The following is a 23,665-nucleotide window of genomic DNA, read 5'->3' on the forward strand; positions in this document are numbered from 1 at the left end:
ATCCAGAGGATGTTGGCAATTTGATCTCTGGTTCCTCTGCCTTTTCTAAAACCAGCTTGAACATCAGGAAGTTCACGGTTCACATATTGCTGAAGCCTGGCTTGGAGAATTTTGAGCATTACTTTACTAGCGTGTGAGATGAGTGTAATTGTGCGGTAGTTTGAGCATTCTTTGGCATTGCCTTTCTTTGGGATTAGAATGAAAACTGACCTTTTCCAGTCCTGTGGCCACTGCAAAGTTTTCCAAATTTGCTGGCATATTGAGTGCAGCACTTTCACAGCATCATCTTTCAGGATTTGAAATAGCTCAATTGGAATTCCATCACCTCCACTAGGTTTGTTCATAGTGATGCTGTCTAAGGCCCACTTGACTTCACATTCCAGGATGTCTGGCTCTAGGTCAGTGATCACACCATCGTGATTATCTTGGTCATGAAGATCTTTTTTGTACAGTTCTTCTGTGTATTCTTGCCACCTCTTCTTGATATCTTCTGCTTCTGTTAGGTCCATACCATTTCTGTCCTTTTATCAAGCCCATCTTTGCATGAAATGTTCCCTTGGTATCTCTAATCTTCTTGAAGAGATCTCTAGTCTTTCCTATTCTGTTGTTTTCCTCTATTTCTTTGCATTGATCGCTGAGGAAGGCTTTCTTATCTCTTCTTGCTATTCTTTGGAACTCTGCATTCAGATGCTTATATCTTTCCTTTTCTCCTTTGCTTTTTGCTTCTCTTCTTTTCACAGCTATTTGTAAGGCCCCCCCAGACAGCCATTTTGTTTTGCATTTCTTTTCCATTCGATGGTCTTGATCCCTGTTTCCTGTACAATGTCACGAACCTCATTCCATGGTTCATCAGGCACTCTATCTATCAGATCTAGGCCCTTAAATCTATTTCTCACTCACACTGTATAATCATAAGGGATTTGATTTAGGTCATACCTGAATGGTTTAGTGGTTTTCCCTACTTTCTTAAATTTAAGTCTGAATTTGGTAATAAGGAGTTCATAATCTGAGCCACAGTCATCTCCTGGTCTTGTTTTTGTTGACTGTATAGAGCTTCCCCATCTTTGGCTATGAAGAATATAATCAATAACTATTCTGCTAGTTAATCCTTAATCTTTCAAGGTCCAAAGCTAAATGTTGAGACAGTGGCACTCATTCAGTGAGCAGGTGTCAAGCATAGAACTAGAATCCATGTTGCCTGATTCTCTATGTTGCCAGTGATTGTTTTTATATGGAAATCCTGGGATTTTTCTCAGTATGTATCTTTGACTTAGCCACAATTTGGGGAGGGGGGGGCGGGAAGAAAATGGACCAACTACTTGGAATCTGGAAACCCTGACAGAAGAGCTTAAGAAAAATACAAAAGGTAGGACTTGGCTATCAGACCACCTGCTACGACCCACATAGGAGGAAAATGACATCATAACCACAAGTGTCCTTCAAATGCCATATCCAATCAAATTACCCAGCAAATCCATTGCTTTTAATCCCTTTATTTCAGGCTCCTAACCTAGGTCACTACAGAGGAAAGGCATTAGCACAATCAAGTCTAAAACATTTTTTAATTTGATTAATAAGATGATTGAATATTTTGGAGGAAAAAACTTAATGTCATCTTTGTCTAGCATTTTCTGTTTTCTAATATTTTAATAACACGTTTCTGATATTAAAAGCATAATACAGATTCACCGCATTTCATTCCATTTTATGGAAAAATTGGAAAACATGTAAAGTATAAAAAGTGTAAAAAGATAGCATATATAAACTTCCACTCACAGATACTCTCTGTTACATTACCTACTTCTCTAGGGGAATACTCCCTGCTTTTGTTTCTGTATATCCATGCACAATTTTTATATATTTATTATTTTGATTGGAAAATATTCTACATACTGATTGGAATTTCATCATATTATATAATAATTTTCCATTGACACTGAATTGTCTTCTAGACACTATTTTAAGATCTGTTGAAGTCATATATGAATACATGGAATTTATTCAATCAAACATTCATTAGTTCCTATTTGGGCTCCTTCGACTTTCTTTTTTTATAAATAATAAGTAGAATAAATAGCCACAGTGAAAATCTCACATAAATAACATTGATTTTATCTTTAGAATAAGTTGCTATAAATAAATATTTCCAGACCTTTTGATAAGTATCAATGTATATTCTTATAGCAATGTATGAAAAGGTGCCTGATTCCTCAACTATCTCCAAAAATGGGTAAATACATGTATATAAATAAATATAATATCTATCCATATATCTACACAGAGATATACATATAAATTAAGTATGTTGTTTTGCTCAGTTGCTAAGTCGTCTGACTCTTTGAGACCCCAAGGGCTAGGGCCCACCAAGCTCCTCTGTCCATGGGATTTCCCAGGCAAGAATACTAGAGTGGGTTGCCGTTTCCTTCTTCAGGGGATGTTCCCAACCCAAGGATCGAAACCACATCTCCTGCATTGGTAGGTAGCCACCAGGGAAACCCCAAATGTAGTATGGCGGCAGTTTAGTCACTAAGTCATGTCTGACTCTTGCAACCCCATGGACTGTGGCCTGCCAGGCTTCTCTGCCCATTGGATTCTCCAGGAAAGAATACTGGAGTGGGTTGCCATTTCCTTCTCCAGGGAATCCTCCCAACCCAGAAAATGAACGCAGGTCTTCTGCACTGCAGGCAGATTCTTTACCAACTGAGCTATGAGGGAAGCCCCTATAAATTTAGTATAACTAGCGTCTAATTGCATTTATTTCAATTGCTTCTATGACTGAAATAGTTTTCAAGGCTTTCAATATACTCTAATAGATGCTGTCAGTTGCCTACACAATTGTGGATCTATACATATGCACACATATTATCTCCTTCCTTGACAATAAAACTCAAGTATTATAAAGGAATACTTGGGCTTTATTTATCCTGAGGTGGACCTGCACTACACCTCAGGGATAAATCTTGATTAAAGTTACTTCTATATGCTTTTTCTAAGGCATAATTCAGTGTTAGTTATTCAATCATGTCTGACTCTTCACAATACCATGGACTGTAGCCTGGCAGGTTCCTATGTCCATGGAATTCTCCAGGCAAGAATAGTGGAGTGGATTGCCATTTCCTTCTCCAGGGGATCTCGACCCAGGGATCAAACCTGGGTATCCCACATTAGGGGGATATTCTTTACCATCTGAGCCACCAGGGAGAAAGAGAAAACTCTTATGGAGAAGACTCTTGAGAGTCCCTTGGATAGCAAGGAGATTAAACCTGTCAATCCTAAAGGAAATCAACCCTGAGTATTCATTGGAATGACCAATGCTGAAGCTCCAATACTTTGGCCACTTGATGCAAAGAGCAACTCATTGGAAAAGACCCTGATGCTGGGAAAAAGATTGAGGGCAAAAAGAGAAGGGGGGCAGCGGAGGATAGATGGTTGGATGGCATCACCGAGTCAATGGACATGAGTTTGAGCAAGCTCTGGGAGATGCTGAAGGACAGGGAAGCCTGGTGTGCTGCAATCCATGGAGTCACAAAGAGTTGGACATGTCTTAGTGACTGAACAACAATAAGGCAAAATTTATTAACAGAGTATTTTAAAATATTTCAGCCAAGGGGACATGAAAACAGATCTGCTAGGGGTGGACTTTTGATAAAGTTATCCTTGGTCTTAACAAAGAACTCTAGGAAGGAAATCATCTTTGGGGACATCGTTAAGTCAAGATCTGACATGTAGGGTTGTTTCAGCCATCCTGTATCCTTGAAGAGAGTTAACTCAAGTTTCAAAGTATCAGGATGAAAATAACAAAGTAAAAAGTTGGAAACAATCTAGGAAACTGAGGATGTCACAGCAGCAAATATACTAATTCTGGAAACACTGTCCTAGACTTTTTCTTGTTGGAGAATAAATTTATCATTTAAGCCAATAGAGTTGGATTTTTCTTGTTTGTTTTTATTATATAAGCTAAAATAATCTGAACCAATATACTTACACTATCTTTCAACAACTCTGTGAAGATATATAGAGGATACTGATAAAGAGGCAGAAAACTTAAATGGTTTTCCAATTTACATAGTAAAATTTAAAAATGACACTGCCAAAGGTTGCAATCAGTAGAATTTATATATTAATTCATACACTAGATTTTAACCATGAAAACTTAGGCTTTCATTTTGGCCCAAGAACAAATAATGTATATTTTCAATGATCTTACATAAAGGAAACATAATCCAAAGATACTTCACTATACCTTAAAAAAGTACGGGAAGAACTAAATGTATGCATTTACCAAGTCTTTAAGATGGAAACAAAGAACACATGAGAGATTGATGGGTTATTAAACAGAAATGTCCATTCATTGTGTCAGCTCAAATGTGGATATGACCAGGGCTTCAAGGCTGGCCTCAACAGTGATGTAAATGAATGATGTCATTGAGTCACTACGTCTTTTGCGACCCTATGGACTGTAGCCTGCCAAGTTCCTCTGGCCATGGAATTTCCCAGGCAAGAACATTGGAGTAGGTTGCCATTTCCTTCTCCAGGGGATCTCCTGACCCAGGGGTCAAACCCTCTTCTCCTGCTTGGCAGGCAGATTCTTTACTACCGAGCCACATGGGGAGCCTGTTTTAAGCGCTAAAGCAGCCTCATCAACTCCCTTTATGTGAAAGCTTAATTGTGATTCTGCACAAACAACTCCAACAATGAAGTGTACAGAAATACTAACAAGTCTTTACGATGAATTTGAGTCAAGGGCAACACAGTACTTAATAGGTTTGTGTACAAACACCCTGGGCGAAAGATCCATCATTTATTCTAGTTGGTCTGCAGCAGTGTGGTTCAGATCCTTTACAATATGGCTGACAAAAAAAAAAACAAAAAACAAAAAACAAACACCCAGTTAAACCCAACAAGGAAGCCAAATACCAGACAAACCCTTCATAAAATCTCAAGAGAAATGCCCTTTGATATCCTCCTTAAGACTTATTTCCTGTCTTTAATAAACCTTGGCACTATTTTAACACTACTATTGCTAATAGGACATAGAACAACAGACTGGTTCCAAATAGGAAAAGGAGAACGTCAAGGCTGTATATTGTCGCCCTGCTTATTTAACTTCTATGCAGAGTACATCATGAGAAACGCTGGGCTGGATGAAGCACAAGCTGAAATCAAGATTGCAAGGAGAAATATCAATAACCTCAGATATGCAGATGACACAACCCTTATGGCAGAAAGTGAAGAGGAACTAAAGAACCTCTTGATGAAAGTGAAAGAAGAGAATGAAAAGGTTGGCTTAAAGCTCAACATTCAGAAAACGAAGATCATGGCATCCGGTCCCATCACTTCATGGGAAATAGATGAGGAAACTGTCAGACTTTATTTTTCTGGGCTCCAAAATCACTGCAGATGGTGATTGCAGCCATGAAATTAAAAGATGCTTACTCCTTGGAAGGAAAGTTATGACCAACCTAGACAGCATATTCAAAAGCAGAGACATTACTTTGTCAACAAAGGTCTGTCTAATCAAGGGTATGGTTTTTCCACTGGTCATGTATGGATGTGAGAATTGAACCATAAAGAAAGCTAAGCACCTAAGAATCGATGCTTTTGAACTGTGGTGTTGGAGAAGACTCTTGAGAGTCCCTTGGACTGCAAGGAGATCCAACCAGTCCATCCTAAAGGAGATCAGTCCTGGGTGTTCATTGGAAGGACTGATGTTGAAGCTAAAACTCCAATACTTTGGCCACCTGATGCAAAGAGCTGACTCATTTGAAAAGACCCTGATGCTGGGAAAGATTGAGGGCAGGAGGAGAAGGGGACGACAGAGGATGAGATGGTTGGATGGCATCACCAACTCGATGGACATGGGTTTGGATGAACTCTGGGAGTTGGTGATGGACAGGGAGGCCTGGTGTGCTGCAGTTCCTGGAGTCACAAAGAGTCAGACACAGCTGAGCAACTGAACTGATTGCTAATAAGTATCTGGTTTTTGGCTTCTCTAGGACAACATGTGGAAAACTAAAATTGGTGTGGAAAATCAAACATTCACTCTATTAACCCCATTTAGAGGGATCTCTTAATTTCTCCTCTTTTCTCCTTTTGTTGACTGTTTTGCACATGTGATGGGCAGAGAAGTCCCATCACAAATCCATATGTGCACATAAAGTAGCTGGCTATAATTTCATTTTGACTTAATGAATGGTTCTGAACTCCTGTTTTTCTGAGCTAGTGGGTAGTGGAAATGTCTCAGTCATTTTGAGGATTCTTTTCTTTCAGCTGGTGGTGTCATGATTCTAGAAGATTCCAAGTGACCCTGACACTGGCAGAGAGAGAGATCAGTCTGGTCCTGGGCCCGTGGAACACACAGGAGATGAACATCACCATGGAGATGTTCCGTTTATCTTTAAGGGCTCTTTGCAGTATCACAACAGTCAGGAAACAGTTGAAGATTCAGATCCTACCCATGAGGCCCACTTGCAGAGCATCCCACAGCCTCATTCTCTCCAGAATCTCACATTCCAACAGGCAGCCTTGGAGGCGGAGCCCTTCCCTCCAGAAACTGCTCAAGTCTCTACTTTAATTACCTTCAACCACCAAGTCACCCACTACCCATTCAAAGCAATCCTTTTCTAGTCTACAATTCAGAGGGCAATTTTTCTCATTGATTCCCCCCACCTGCATTTCCTCTCTAAACTCCAACCCTCTTCACTCTACAAAGGCAGGAGCTGTCAACCTTGACTGCATGTTAGAATCACTTGGACATTAAAAAAACAAAAAACACTGAAGCCAAGTCACAACTCTAGACCAAATGAAAACCAAAACCCCAAGGGGTAAATCTCAGGTTATCAACTTTTTAAAATTCATGTGCTAAGTGATTCTAACCTAAGGTGAGGGTTGAGAACCTCTACCCTGAAGACTTAGAATTTGGGGATCCTGCTGTGCTAGTTTTACATATGTCCTCTGGAGGGAGAGGAGGGTGACAAAGTATGTTTAAATAAAGGGAAGAAGAAAAAAAAGAATATGCAGGACAAATCAAAACAAAAGACAAATGTTTCACAGAGAAACATCAGAGTTTTTTGGTTTTTTTTTTTTTTTAATCTCATTTTATTTATTTATTTTACTTTACAATATTGTATTGATTTTGCCATATATCAACATGAATCTGCCACGGGTGTATATGTGTTCCCCATCCTGAACCCCTCTCCCACCTCTCTCCGCATACCATCCCTCTGGGTCATCCCAGTGCCCCAGCCCTGAGCACCCTGTATCATGCATCAAACCTGGACTGGCGATTCATTTCACATGTGATAATTTACATGTTTCAATGCCATTCTCCCATATCATCCTCACCTTGCCCTCTCCCACAGAATCCAAAAGACTGTTCTATACATCTGTGTCTCTTCTGCTGTCTCACATACAGGGTTATCGTTACCATCTTTCTAAATTCCATATATATGTGTTAGTATACTGTATTGGTGTTTTTCTTTCTGGTTGACTTCACTCTGGATAATAGGCTCCAGTTTCATCCACCTCATTAGAACTGATTCAAATGTATTCTTTTTAATGGCTGGGTAATACTCTATTGTGTATATGTACCACAGCTTTCTTATCCATTCATCTGCTGATGGATATCTAGGTTGCTTCCGTGTCCTGGCTATTATAAACAGTGCTGCGATGAACATTGGGGTACACGTGTCTCTTTCAATTCTGGTTTCCTCAGAGTGTATGCCCAGCACTGGGATTGCTGGGTCATATGGCAGTTCTCTTTCCAGTTTTTTAAGGAATCTCCACACTGTTCTCCATAGTGGCTGTACCAGTTTGCATTCCCACCAACAGTGTAAGAGGGTTCCCTTTTCTCCACACCCTCTCCAGCATTTATTGCTTCTAGACTTTTGGATCACAGCCATTCTGACTGGTGTGAAATGGTACCTCATTATGGTTTTGATTTGCATTTCTCTGATAATGAGTGATGTTGAGCATCTTTTTGTTTGTTAGCCATCTGTATGTCTTCTTTGGAGAAATGTCTGTTTAGTTCTTTGGCCCACTTTTTGATTGGGTCATTTATTTTTCTGGAATTGAGCTGCAGGAGTTGCTTGTATATTTTTGAGATTAATTCTTTGTCCATTGCTTCATTTGCTATTATTTTCTCCCATTCTGAAGGCTGTCTTTTCACCTTGCTTATAGTTTCCTTTGTTGTGCAGAAGCTTTTAAGTTTAATTAGGTCCCATTTGTTTATTTTTGCTTTTATTTCCAATATTCTGGGAGGTGGGTCATAGAGGATCCTGCTGTGCTTTATGTCAGAGACTGTTTTGCTTATGTTTTCCTCTAGGAGTTTCATAGTTCCTCGTCTTACATTTAGATGTTTAATCCATTTTGAGTTTATTTTTGTGTATGGTGTTAGAAAGTGTTCTAGTTTCATTCTTTTACAAGTGGTTGACCAGTTTTCCCAGCACCACTTGTTAAAGAGATTGTCTTTTCTCCATTGTATATTCTTGCCTCCTTTGTCAAAGATAAGGTGTGCATAGGTGTATGGCTTTATCTCTGGGCTTTCTATTTAGTTCCATTGATCTATATTTCTGTCTTTGTACCAGTAGCATACTGTCTTGATGACTGTGGCTTTGTAGCAGAGCCTGAAGTCAGGCAGGTTGATTCCTCCAGTTCCTTTCTTCTTTCTCAAGATTGCTTTGGCTATTCAAGGTTTTCTGTATTTCCATACAAATTGTGAAATTATTTGTTCTAGTTCTCTAAAAAATACCGTTGGTAGCTTGATAGGGATTGCATTGAATCTATAGATTGCTTTGGGTAGTATACTCATTTTCACTATATTGATTCTTCCAATCCATGAACACGGTATATTTCTCCATCTATTTATGTCATCTTTGATTTCTTTCACCAGTGTTTTATAGTTTTCTATATATAGGTCTTTTGTTTCATTAGGTAGATATATTCCTAAGCATTTTATTCTTTTCATTGCAATGATGAATGGAATTGTTTCCTTAATTTCTCTTTCTGTTTTCTCATTGTTAGTATATAGGAATGCAAGGGATTTCTGTGTGTTGATCAATGGAACAAAATAAAAAGCCCAGAGATAAATCCGTGTACTTATGGAGCCCTGGGATTTCTTTGGAAGGAATGATGCTAAAGCTGAAACTCCAGTACTTTGGCTACCTCATGTGAAGAGTTGACTCATTGGAAAAGACTCTGATGCTGGGAGGGATTGAGGGCAGGAGGAGAAGGGGATGACAGAGGATGAGATGGCTGGATGGCATCATTGACTCAATGGACATGAGTCTGAGTGAACTACGGGAGTTGGTGATGGACAGGGAGGCCTGGTGTGCTGCGATTCATGGGGTTGCAAAGAGTCAGACACGACTGAGCGACTGAACTGACTGATGGACACCTTATCTTTGACAAAGGAGGCCAGAATATACAATGGAGAAAAGACAATCTCTTTAACAAGTGGTGCTGGGAAAACATCAGAGTTTTTAAGTGAGTTTTGAAATATCCAAAGGTACAAGTCTTATTTTGACTTTTCTTATTCAATATATCAATAAATGTAGTCTTATTATCTTTGCATTTGATAGAACATTCCTATTACAGTAAAAGTAGTCTACTAATCCATGACTGGAATTTTATTCTTATATCTGTATCTCTTCTTGCTGTTTTTGCTTTAGATGCTCAGTCTTGTCCAACTCTTTTAGCAACGCCGTGGACTGTAGCCCGCCAGGCTCCTCTGTCCATGGGATTTCCCAGGCAAGGATACTTCAGTGGTTTGCCATCTCCTTCTCCAGGGGATCTTCCTGACCCAGGGATCAAGCCCACATCTCCTGAATTTTGCAGGCAGATTCTTTACCACTGAGCCACCAGGGAAGGCCCTATATTGACTGAGGGGCAAATAATTAGTAACTTGCACCAGCTATGATGCCAGATAGTCAAAAGTAAACAAGAACAATATGTCCAAAACAAGCACATACTATGTGCTGGAAATATAGGGATAATAAGTATGTAATTCACTACTGTGCTCAATCAAGGAGGAAGATTTTCTACTTCAGCTATGTGTCCCATGACTTTGTTCATTGAAAAGTTACCAGGTATCTCAATATTTGAAATGATCTGTATTTCATTAATCTTAGTAAGAAAATATTTTTCCAGAGAACTAGTCTAAAATTTATAACATTTACATCTTTTAAATTGTTTTCTCACCTTTAATTATATGCAACTAAATTTAAACCATTAAATTAATAGACTATTACATCTAACTTTCAATTTACTTGATTTCAAACATATTTCCTGTAATCTCCCTTCCTTGCCAATACCAAAGAATATTTAAAAAAAAAAAATCTCAGCAAGGTAATGGAAATCACATGTGATACTTGTTATTTCACTTCTTCCCTTTATTTCTTACCTTTTTGGAAGGTTTTTGGCATAAAAATGAATGCTTACCCATTATTGTCAAGTACCTGTCTTATTGCTGCATGCTTTGATCATAAATCACAAGTCTCCTCCTTTAAAGCTGCCTGAGTATTCAATGATAACATCTTATCAAATAACCTAAACACAGGGAGTTTTAGCTGGGGATAAATGAATGTCAGGGACCAATAAATCAAGCAGCTTGACCATTGCAAAAATCAAACGATCCAGGGAAGAAAAAACCACCCACCCCCAACCTCAATTTTAGACACTTCTCCCACTTCAAAATTCATGAAAGAACAAGAGCAAATCGGGGATCTCTTACAGAACAGAAAGTGATTTAGAATCACACACAAATTCCAAGGTCAAAAACTTCCCCAGTGTCAAAGACCCAATGCTTTCAAATTTACCAATGAAAACTCTCCTAGAAAAAAGTATGGAGCCTAACACAAACTACACAGTTATGTCAGGGAACCCCCAGCTCCCCCCTCCTTCCACCAGTAATGACTGAGTTATACCACATTTTAAAGTTCTAGATAATTATTTTCAATGTTGAATCCTCAGAACTTTTAATATCCCATGAGATATGACTTTCTCACTTTCTAACCAGAAAAAAAGAAAGAGGTAACATTTTTTTTCTGTTTGATGTACTGTCTTTATTTCCAGCATCATCTTGGCATCTGTTGCCTGTGGTACAGCCTTTGTCAAAGGACTGTTGTTACAGCATAGAACTGGGAAAGTCAATTTTGGGGTTCCTTCTCTGGAATTTGTCAAGGGCCGTCACTGTAGGATGTGAAATACCCAATATTTATCTAAACTCTTCTAAGACTTTGAAGAAGAACTGATTTGGTAAACTTAGAACATTGTTGATGGAGAATGCACATTTGAGTTTTCTCCTTTGAAGATATTGCCACACTAACCATGAACTTCCGAGCAAAGAGGTCATTTATCGGTCATCTCTTTGGTCATATTTCCTAACACTCATGATAGACAATAACTGTATATTGGACATACAAATAAATAAATGGAAGAGTGAGTGAATGAATGAAAGACTAAATCAATGTATCACCAAAGCGCATACATCTTCTTTAATTTTAAGATCACTAATTTTTGATCAAATGCAGATTTTCAATAGGACTACTAACTTCTAAAATGTTAGTGCCTGAGGAAATGACAAACCAAGAAAAATTAAAGAGAAAAAAATGACCCAATGTACTTGGAAAGCCAACTGAGCAGTGGCAGCAGGTACTTACTGACTTGGGACAGACTTGAATGATCTTTGGAAATAAGAATGTCAATAATGAGAAATGCCATGTCAGGTAAACAAAAGGATGTCTTCAAGCCTGTGAATTTCTCCTAGCAATTTTTCTTCCTGGAAACAAAGCATCTGAAAAGACATCCTACAGTGGCATGCATTTACTATACACCTCATTTATTACAGAGGATTATAACTGCTTGGGGGAAGAAGTCTTCTTTACCAATAAAGAAATGGCAGAGATTAGATGTGGGGACCTGCTCTGTCTTGAAGAGTCAAGCACATATTTGGTCTAACAGACTTATTTTCAGGACACGAAGGTGAATGTCAGAGTTCCAGCTGACTACGAAGGTATCTAATGGAAGCCCTTGAGTCTGGTCTAGAGGAGAAATGACCACAAGGAGAAAGCTTGTCTCTCAGCTCTCCTCATTCCCATCAATGTTCCTCCAAAATAAATTTAGAAAAAAAATAGAGTTCTCTCTCATGCATGTCAATATGAAATCCTATTAAATACCTATGTGTAGATGTCAAGTTGTATATATAATTCAGAAGCTCATGAGAAAGATTGGAAATGGACAGAAATTATTGACAGAGATGCTATAATGTTGTAATACTGAATTGCAGACATCTAAAAAAATTATATAGATAACAGGAGAAAAGGTTCTAGGGCAGATATCAGCAGAGGAAGAAGAATAGCCAGGAACACTGGGCAGGAGGCACCGGTGACATAGAAAGAAAATCAGGAAACGTATTGTCTCAAAGGTCAAAAAAAATGATGTGTTTAAATAAGGAAGATGTAGTCAGCTCTGCTAAATGCTGCTGAGAGGTCACAAAGATAAGATTAGATTGAGAAAAATGGGGCTCATGGTTGACCTTGATAAACACACTCTCTGCTGAATGGTGAGACTGGAAGACTTAATGGGAGGGGTGGAAGAGGAGATGTGAAGGAAGTACATGCAATGGAAACAATAACCACTGACAAATCAATGAGGAGGTTTGCTGTGAAAAGCAGCAGAAAAATGGGCAGTAGATAATAAAATCTGGGACCAATGGAAGATTTCTTTTTTAAAGAAAGAGGTCTTATCCTCAATCCTATGGTCTATGGGGGGAAGTCCAAAGCCCTCATCGAGATTTTTGACACTCCTGAGAGGAGGCCATGGTGACTATGATGCATGTATGTCTGTTTAAATGCACTCTGGGCATCAGGGAAAGGATAGGAAGAGTTACCTCTGCCTCTGAGGTCATGCTATCCTTCATATACACATATGTACCATTTCTGCTGTCTGCCATGTTAACTTAAATTTCTTTAGGGTGGGAAGGGGGAGGTTCACCTTTAAGCGGCAGATTTTGGTAAAGGTTAGAGGGTCACTGAGGAAGACTCACATTGCATACTACACAGCAAAACCACCACAACAAATCACCTCATGTTAAATATTCCTATCCTGAAAAATCCTTTCAGCCTTCCTTTCCCTGGGTGGTTTTCACTGGCCCCTGTCCTCTATGGCAGGCACCTCTAACCTCAGGGATCTGATGCCTGACAATCTGAGGTGGAGCTAATGTAATAATAATAGAAATAAAATGCACAATAAATGTAATGCACTTGAATCATCCCAAAACCATTCCCAATCAGTTCATGGAAAAATTGTCTTCCATAAAACTGGTCCCTGGTGCCAATCAGGCAGGGGATCACTGCTCCATAGCACCCAGCCTTTGGCTCTCTGGCGGGTTTCTCTTTTTTTCTCTCTTTTGTTCTAACTTTTATATTCTCTCTCAGACAAAACATACACACAAACAAAACAAAATATGTGTGTATACATTTTTTCCTGTAGCTCTATGTTTTTTAAGAGGGGGGATGGAGTACCCACTGATACCCATACCCTTGCCTTTGACTCGGAACAACACAGCTCTTTCTAAAAGTAACTCTGGGGCTAGTTCTTCCATCTTCATCCATACATACATACTGCTGAGCAGAGCACCTGTCAATCAGTTCAGTTCAGTTCAGTCGCTCAGTCGTGTCCGACTCTTTGTGACCCCATGAATCGCAGCACGCCAGGCCTCCCTGTCCATCACCAACTCCTAGAGTTCACTGAGATTCACATCCATCGAGTCAGTGATGCCATCCAGCCATCTCATCCTCTGTCGTCCCCTTCTCCTCCTGCCCCCAATCCCTCCCAGCATCAGAGTCTTTTCCAATGAGTCAACTCTTCACATGAGGTGGCCAAAGTACTGGAGTTTCAGCTTTAGCATCAGTCCTTCCAAAGAAATCCCAGGGCTGATCTCCTTCAGAATGGACTGGTTGGATCTGCTTGCAGTCCAAGGGACTCTCAAGAGTCTTCTCCAACACCACACTTCAAAAGCATCAATTCTTTGGCGCTCAGCCTTCTTCACAATCCAACTCTCACATCCATACATGACCACAGGAAAAACCATAGCCTTGACTAGACAGACCTTTGTTGGCAAAGTAATGTCTCGGCTTTTGAATATGCTATCTAGGTTGGTCATAACTTTCCTCCCAAGAAGTAAGCGTCTTTTAATTTCATGGCTGCAGTCACCATCTGCAGTGATTTTGGAGCCCCCTAAAATAAAGTCTGACACTGTTTCCACTGTTTCCCCATCTATTTGCCATGAAGTGATGGGACCAGATGCCATGTTCTTCATTTTCTAAATGTTGAGCTTTAAGCCAACTTTTTCACTCTCCACTTTCACTTTCATCAAGAGGCTTTTGAGTTCCTCTTCACTTTCTGCCATAAGGGTGGTGTCATCTGCATATCTGAGGTTATTGATATTTCTCCCGGCAATCTTGATTCCAGCTTGTGTTTCTTCCAGTCCAGCGTTTCTCATGATGTACTGGTTCCAAATAGGAAAAGGAGTACATCAAGGCTGTATATTGTCACCCTGTCTTTAATAGGCCTTCAATAAGTACCAGCTCTTGCCTTCCTCCTTCCATGACAAAGTAAGAGCAGAGGTGTTATGGATTCTCATATAATTTCCACCCAGCAGTGCCTTAATTAGGTCTGGGCTGCATGATAAGGTGCAGTGTGTTGGGAGGCAATTCGCTGCCTCTGCCTAATGTCAGAACTACCGTAAGTTAGGACCAGGGATAGACTAATGAGAACAGAGTAGTAGTCATCTAGAACATCACAGATTTCTCAATTGTTTGTTGACAGGTCCACAGGAGTTTTGCCCTCTTAAAACGTTTATGCCTCAGCATAGTATTTATGAAATCTCTTTTTCTCCAGGGATTTTCTTGTAAGAAAATCATGTAAAAGACAGATAATTAGACATGACCAACTGTGGGAGTCAGAAACCACATCAATCTGAAATCACTAGTCCTTTTAGCCAAAGAACAGTAACTTTAAAATATTATTAATACAACAAACAAGAGTAAAAGTATTTGGAGATACAAACATACTTCTCAAACTTTTGTAACTTTTTGTACTTTTGGAAGGGTCATTCAAAACACAAAATATTTAGAAATGAGTACCATTCCATTGTGAGTGAAGAAATCATTGTTTATATGCCAAAGTCATTAGGACCAAGAGAAAGATACAAGAGTCAGAGAAATACACACCATGACTGAAATCTTATATTCAAGGAGTCCTTTTTTTACAGGTTACAGATCAGGCATTTAAACACATTTCACCCAAAAGAAGACACAATCAGAACCTTCTCGCATCCTAGCCAACTGACTGCTCATGTCTCCATATTCATGACTTAAATGCTAATGGAACCTCAAACCAAATGCCCACAAGCTAGCACTGCTCACACATAGACACCAACCACAATGCCTGGCATTCCAGTTTAGGGCTGACAGCCCAGTGTGATGAAGGGAGAAGAGAGGAGAAACTAACAATATGTCAGTGAAAAGTCTTGAGTGACCCCCCATAGACCCAATCCCGCCCACTAGGCACTCTTGCATACTTTAAGCTCTTGTCCTTCCCAGTGAAAACAAAGTACATTTTCTCAGATACAAAAACATTTCACCTTGATGAAAGGAGAACAGTTTGATACTTTTCTCTTTTTGGAAAAGGAATCTCTAAGTCCTTCAGTGTTACCATAGGCAACTGAGACTTCAAATTCAAACCATATACGAATGTATGCATGCACACATACAGAGACAGACATAACAAGAGTGGAAATAAATTATGCAGACTTAAATTATCATTTTTTTTTCAAAAAATCTTGATGGTAAGATAATTAAAGAGAAGAATTAGTTTGGTAAAAATAGTATTAGTGTACTTGGAGCTAAGTGAAACAACACAGATATGATGCAGAGAAGGATTGAATCAGAAAAGCAACACTGCTTCTTAGCACTCACCTGTACAAGAGAAGTCATCCACACGAATGTACCCTGGGACACAGTCACAGCGATATAATCCGGGCAGGTTGACACATACAGTGTTGGCATGACAGTAATGCATCTTAGCTGCACACTCATCAATATCTGAAGAAGAAGAAAAAAAAAAAAAAGAAGCAATAACACAGTTAGATGAATGACTGAACTAGAATGTGATCATCTGACAATGAAATTAGAAAAGATGAATGCCCATGGAAGGCAAGAGAAAAAGCAAGATGCATTAGCACAAAAGCTTAAGCGCAAATTTCAGCTGGTGTAGCAGATTCCGTCTAAAGCCGAAAATCTTTCTAGAAAGATGCATGGTGGGACACAACAGTGAAGAACTCAAGAAGCTTGAAGACTGAATCTATTATTACTCTTTCACCAAAAAGGATGCTTCAATGTCCCAAATCAAGGAGTTCTGTGTCCAGGCATTGACACCAATGAATATTCATTAGTTGTCCACTGTACACAGCGTGGCTTTCATCAGAGAGATCAAGAGAATTCAGCCTCTCTCTGCTTGTTTTTCTTACTAATACATGCTTTAATCCATCTGGTACAAAATGATTGTGGAGCCACTTTCTCCCATGTTGTACTATGAATATAGACAGCAACTGCTGTCTAATGAAAATGAATGTCTTTCATCGCTTGACCTGGAGATACATCCCATGTCACAGAATAATGGAATGATTCAACAAAAAAGATCTTTTTCTCTTTGGAATGGAGATCAGAGCATCACCTTCCGTCTCATAAAAAGTTCATGATAAGAATTAAGATAACCTACAACCATAAGCATAGAGTTTAGTCTTTTCTAGAGTTTATGTTTTAAAAAATGGGTTTACATTTATTTTACTCAGACTGCTAATGTGTGACGGCCTGGGAGAGGGAAGAATAAAAACATTGTGGGAATCCAAAATAGCCAATACGAGCTCTAGCTCCAGTCTGGTTAACTACTAGCAGGTGACCCTCATCATCCAGATTACTTCTGAACCTACTGCTCTATATCTTTCAATGTGCCATCTAATTTACCCACATACAATTCCGTGAGTGAAGTACAGCACTACCATCATTCTAAAGTCTAGACTGAGGCTTAGAGAAGTTAAATGTTTGGCACTAAGTCATCCTGTAAGAACACACTATATCCACAATTTGAAATCAAACGTCTGACTCTTATTTACTATGATTTACCTCATGAAAGCACTCCGAAAATGATCACTAGTCAAATGTAGCATTACGACTAAGATAATCACTGAAATCCTAGTAATCTTCATGCACAGAAACTGCATTTCTGTGCACTGAAAACTCATTTATTTACTTTAAAAATAAATGTAGATGGATTTATTTCCTAAATAAAACACCCCAAAATAATATCAGATTCTTTTCAGTACTAAAGATCTGTTATCCTATACTTGAAAGTTAACTGAGGCTCTGAAAGAAGACATAGTCAGCAAGACTTCCATAAATTTAAGAAACAAACATCAAAACTTAGTGAAAGAATTCAGGCAATCAATAATTCTACGTGCACAGTATCATGAGCTTTCAAAACAAATAGCCAACAGGAATATAAAAATTGTATAATATATGAGTACATCAAGCTTGGGTGTGGAAGGGACTCTCCCAAAAATTTGGGATAGGATAGTAACTGCATGAAATCATTAGAGGTGCTTCAGATCTTTCTGGCACTCAAGGCAATAGAATTCTTAAATAAGTCAGTTCCTTACATCATTAAAGCATTTTGCTTTACAGAAGAATGAATATCATAAAAGTCAAGAGGAAAAGTGTTTCAAGAAAGGAATAATGGTTAGGTTTGTCACCTGATGCTGAAAAAGTTGAATAAGATAGAGACAGAATTAACGTTTTGATTTGGCAAGAAGTTCATTGTTGCCCTTGAGCTGTTAAGAGAAGTTTGGGGAAAGTGGAGTCAATTAAAGAAAGAAGGAAAGATGAAGGAGACAGAAAAACAAGGGAAACTTTTTGAGATATTTTGCCATCAAGAGAAGAAAAACTGTAGTAGCTCTAGGGAGACTCCATATTTAAAGACAGTCTTGTTTAAAGACCGTTCTGGAAAAGATCACAGAATGTTTACACACAGTTGGACACGATTCAACACTAGTGAAGAAAACTGACATTATAGAAGAGACAGCAGGGATTTCCCTGATGGTCCACTGGTTAAGACTTTGTCTTCCAATGCAGGGGGTGTAGGTTCAATCCCTGGTCAGGGAGGTAAGACCCCACATGCCTCAGAGCCAAAAAAAATCAAAACATAAACAGACATAATATTGCAACAGACTCATTAAAGACAAAAAGAATGAGAGCAGATTTCTGCAGGAGTAAAGTCTTGGAGGAGACAAGAGGAGTTGAGTTCCAGTCCACAGATGGAGCAAGTCATTTTTACAACAAAAATGAAACTAAGAGATAAGGGAAGAAAGTTGGTATATTTGGTGGTGGAAAGAAGAAGTCATGTTCCTTTGCTTGTTTTTTAATTTTCTCAGTGAAATGAGAGAGTAACATCTGAGAATTAGGAGAAGAAGGTGGTACTAGATGTTTAAAGAGGGGGGAAAAGGTACAAAGTCATCATTTGGGGAAAGTGAAGTCGCTCCGTTGTGTCAGACTCTGTGACCCCATGGACAGTAGCCTACCAGGCTCCTTCGTCCATGAGATTTTCCAGGCAAGAATACTGGAGTGGGTTGCCATTTCCTTCTCCAGGAGATCTTCCCGACCCAGGGATTGAACCCAGGTCTCCCGCATTGTAGGCAGACACTTTACCATCTGAGCCACCAGGGAAGTGGAAAGAAGGAAACCATTTACTAGAGAGTATAGTAGGTGGCTACAGAGGCACATGTGACCTGTGACCATAAATGCTAAGTGAGAGCAGTCAGCGTGGCCATGTGCTTCACTCCAGATGCACCCAGATACCTGGGGAAGGGGCAGGGTAGTGGGAAAGAGGTGTACCCAAAGATGAGTTTTTGAACAAACAGGATAGATTAAAATGAGAAACAAGGGAACTGATGTTGCAAGAAAAGAGCTGATGATCCTGAGATGCCAAGGAATCACAGTTATTAAGGAAAGAAGTGAGGACAAGAGGGAATTGAAATGCACTGCCCAGCTCAAAGCTAAAGAACTTGTTCCCCCAGCCGCTGGAAGTACTGCCTGCTACAAATTTTCAAATGTTAGCTTTTGAGGAAAACTGTCCTTGACTTATGTGAGCTGCCTCACCCTTAGTCACACCCCCACCCTGAGGACAACCTTCACTGAAGGATGGTTCTCCTTAACAGTAACTTAAGATAATTGTGAAAGATTATACCAGGTTCAGAGCACTCAATGAGATTCAGCTAACCCCTCCCTCTGCGCAATTCTGTATCTTTCCCTTCCTCCATAGGCATTGCATCCCTATTAAGCTTCCTGCATGTCAGTCTCCATCTCAGAGTTTGCTTCCCAGGGAACCCTAACTTCAGCAGGACTCCTGAGGGAGGCAGAAATGATTCCAGTGTGAGTACTACAGTGTGTGAGCTGGAAAGGCAGAAGATGGAGTTATAGAGTGATGTGCTTGACACTAAGATGTCAAAGGTGATTTAGTTGTTGCTGATTACAGGATCTTTTATTTGACCATGTGAGAGTGGAAGAATAGATCATTGTAAGTGAGGGGTTGAGAGACCAAGAAAAGCCAGATATAAGAGGGGGCTGGTCTGCATTAGCACATCTCATCCAGTATATTACCAGATTTCCTCCTACTGAGCAAATAATTCAACTGTACTTTCCCATCCTCTTCCAAGCATGAATCTGAGAAGCCTACCACCTTGAGGTAGAAAGATTAAGGGCCAGCATCAGATTTATCACATTTCCTTCTTCCTGTCTTGGAAATTATAGAAGCACAGAAATGGAAGCTCTTTCAGCCTGCGTCCCTGAGGAGCAGGTCACCAGATTAGCGTGATGGACATGTTGCATGACCTAGAAATATGCTTTTGTTAATTTAAGCCATTGAGTCTACCCTGACCAGTACAGAGAATGACCATGAGAAGCACTGCAATGGAGATCATTAAATTTGATCTTGAAAGATGAACAGAAATTCAGCTTTGAGAATGGAGATGAGGAAACAGAAGGAAAATTGCAGAGCCTAAACTTTTTGTCTTTACAGAGTTATAAAGAGAGAGGACCATTTAGTCTGAACATTCAAAGAACACTAATTAGCCCTCTACTATGCTTTTAAATGCAGAGTGATGAATAAAACACCATCACAGACCTCACAGCCTGGCAAGACGCTGAGCGGAACTTACATGTTCTACCAATAATGTGAGATCATTTAACGGGGATTTGACCTAGTCTGAGAAGTTGAATGATGGACTCTCTATAGAAGTGCCTGTTCATCCAAGACCTGAAATAGCAATGAAACAGGTCAAGGGGAGAAAAATAACATACCAGATAGGGAAGAATGAAAAGAATTCAGAGAAGGGAACTTTGCCTATTTGAAGACAAACTGGAAAGATGAGCTTGGGCCACCTCTGCTGGGTTCTGGAGACCACATAAAGGAGCCTGGGCTTAAATCATGGCGGTGACAAAGTCCAATTTCTGTATTTAAACTATAGCTCGGCTGCAGTGAAGAGAATAGATTGGAGCAGGGCAAGCTGAAGGCTAAATCACACTGGTATTTTACTCACAGAGATGAAGCTACAGTGATCTCATTCTATACTGCTAGGATGCCTAGCCATTTTTTAAGATGAGGAACTAGTCAGGACTTGCCTTAGAGGCAATGCAGTCTTCAGCCTATGGGCCACAGCTGCCAATCAGGCCACTGATGAGAATCAACGTTTCTCTGTTATGGACCCTTGTCGGCTCCTCCCACAGAGAAATTCCTAGCTCATTTCCCTCAGGCCATTGCATAACTATTGAGAGGCAGCAGCCTCATCTGGATTTGAAGGAGTTATTCAGCCATTAAGAGTTTATTTTGACGCTAACAACCAAGCTATCACCTTGTTTCACAGGATGCCAAGCCCTGAACAGAAATATTTTCAAAAACCAGAAAGAGGATGTTAGGAAATCCCAGGGAGAATTTCCCACGTAGGTTTATCCAGCCCTTGCTCTATGTGAGCCACTCCCACACCACAGCCCTGCTGCTCTGCTGATGTGGCACTGAGTTCGTTTCATTTTCAATTCATACCACTGGTAATTCCAGCCTTGGCATATCTCGATTTCCTGGTGAAAGTGAAAGTGTTCAACTGATCAGTCATGTCCGACTCTTTGTGACCCCGTGGACTGTAGCCTGCCAGGCTCCTCTGTCCATAGAATTCTCCAAGCAAGACTATTAGAGTGGGTAGCCATTCCCTTCTCCAGGAGATCTTCCTGACCCAGAGACTGAACCCAAGGAAGGCCACAAAAAGAATAAAATAAGGCAGAAAATTTGACAAATGTACCAGAAAATTAAACTGTCACTACTTTATCTTTGTTGCTTATCTTCTATCATACAAACATCAGATATAAAAATCATTTCCTGGTAAAAAACGGTAGGGAGACAAAGAAAGTAAAATGTTTAGAGGCATGGGTTGGGTCCCTTGAGACAAGAGGATGGAAGAAAGAAAAGAATTGACAACTCCCCTGGTTTCAGGATGGGGACAAGGGACAAGGAGAAACACATCTGCCTAAGAAAGACTGCCTCTCCAAACTCAGGGAAAGGCACAACCCTGCAGACAGTTTCAAGAGAACTCAAGAGTGCTCCACAAGCAAATCTGATTATACAGAGAATCAAAACACAATCAACGTCTTTAGAGAGCTGGGATATCTTGAGAAAATCCTAAGAATGAGCAAACAACTGAGATTTTTCAAAATGAGCCTAGGCCAAATGCTTTTTGTTCACAGACAAAAGATCCTAAAAGGTTATAAAATTACCAAATCAAGGAAAATAAACAAACAGAACTCCCCAATTAAAGAACGAACTGATACTCAGAGAGAGAAACTGAGTGAGCCCAAAGCCATGAGGGTTTTAAATATAAGCCTGAAAAGAAATCTGACCACAGCTCAGGTGGTGATGGAGTTTTGCCTAAAGCAGGTCCCTCTCACAAGCAATGGTCCTTCCCAGTCTGATATTTACCCAGAGCCAGGAGGCAAGACAGAGAAGGTAATGGCAACCCACTCCAGTACTCTTGCCTGGAAAATCCCATGGGTGGAGGAGCCAGGTAGGCTGCAGCGCGAAGAGTTGGACATGACTGAGCGACTTCACTTTCACTTTTCACTTTCATGCATTGGAGAGGGAAATGGCAACCCACTCCAGTGTTCTTGCCTGGAGAATCCCAGTGACGGGGGAGCCTGGTGGGCTGCCATCTATGGGGTCGCACAGAGTCGGACACGACTGAAGCGACTTAGCAGCAGTAGCAGCAGCAGGAGGCAAGAAGAAGCTATGTCTGAGACTGAACCTCAAAGGAGAAGTTGAACACACTCAAGGCCAGGCTCAACCTAAAGGTCTAGATCAGTCTAGCAAGATTTTCTAAGAACCACAGCTAAGTTAGCTACTGGAAGGTTGAATGGATCAAAATTCTAAAAATACATCATTAGGCACAGGATGATATGAAAATGAAAAGAGGCTAATAGTCCCTAACCTCATAAGGTAAACCTATGAACAGCCCCTGACACCTGGTTAATATTCAAAATCTGTCATTTCTACATATCAGAAACTATGTTAGGCACCCCACAGGTAGCACTGCAGCACCCCATTTATTCCATTTGACTCTTCCTATAGGAGATAGATATCTGTATGTCATGATAAGGAACTGAGGCTCAGAGATTTTGAGATCACTTGTACAAAGCATAAAATTCGTAAGCGTAAAACCCTGGGTTTGAATCCACAGTCTCACTTCACATGTGGCATTGTTCTCCCTGATCCAGTTCTAGCTCTCTGTAAATTTTTGAGCCTATAACTGTGTTCGACATGCCTGGTGCTGCCATGAAATGTATGGAAACAGGCGGATCTCCAAATTGAATGTCATTGTGCATCATGTTCATGGCATTTGTTCTGTTTGATGCTCTCTGTTAAAATAGTAAAGCTGTTCTCTGCATGACTATTCCTGTGGGTCTTTTAAATTAAACCCTAACTCTTTCAAACTTTAGACTCCAGTAACCCAGGACCCCAAAACAGGTGGTAGAATTCTGCTCTGAGCTGGAACCCTTGATACAACCTTAACTCAGGATGCTTAAGACTACTGAAGGCCCCCTCTAGGATTAGAAATAGTGACATAGGGGCCTGGATCTTCTATTAAATATTGTACGTCTCGAAACCCCACTGTGGTATATAGCAGCTCCAGTATAATGGGGCTCAAATTGTGATTTATTCTTCGAGATTGCTTGTCACCTTTGAAATATTAGCACTCATTTTCTGAGGTAATAAAAGTACCTGATTTATGTCCCTCCCCAGGAAAGTGAAGCAGTTTGTTTTTGTTTTAAAAAGGTATACTTATGGACTTTAAAATGAAATTTGATGTGACATAATGCCTCTTCACAAATCACCAGCCTCCATCTGTACAAGACTGCTCAGAACAAACAGAGCTGAATTTGGCATCATCATCATCATTAAATTAGAGCGTCAGGCTTGGGTAGCAAAGATAGAAGCAAATGCAAAGAATTTTCTAAATAAAACAGTGTGATCTACTCAGATTTGCTGCCTAAGAATAGAAAAAGGCAACCCA

At 39.9% G+C, this 23,665-nt stretch overlaps 1 protein-coding gene across 2 annotated transcripts in view; it reads right to left on the reverse strand.

Moving 5' to 3' along the window:
- Positions 1-23,665, reverse strand: part of NELL1 (neural EGFL like 1) — a 1,057,189-nt gene that overhangs the window by 525,439 nt on the left and 508,085 nt on the right. For both annotated transcript variants that reach the window (XM_070783206.1, XM_070783205.1), the window contains exon 13: positions 15,978-16,103. In XM_070783206.1, coding sequence (XP_070639307.1) covers positions 15,978-16,103 — 126 coding nt within the window. The remainder of the gene's footprint in view (positions 1-15,977; positions 16,104-23,665) is intronic.

Source organism: Bos indicus, chromosome 29 (genome assembly GCF_029378745.1).
Source record: "Bos indicus isolate NIAB-ARS_2022 breed Sahiwal x Tharparkar chromosome 29, NIAB-ARS_B.indTharparkar_mat_pri_1.0, whole genome shotgun sequence".
Lineage (NCBI taxonomy): Eukaryota > Metazoa > Chordata > Mammalia > Artiodactyla > Bovidae > Bos > Bos indicus.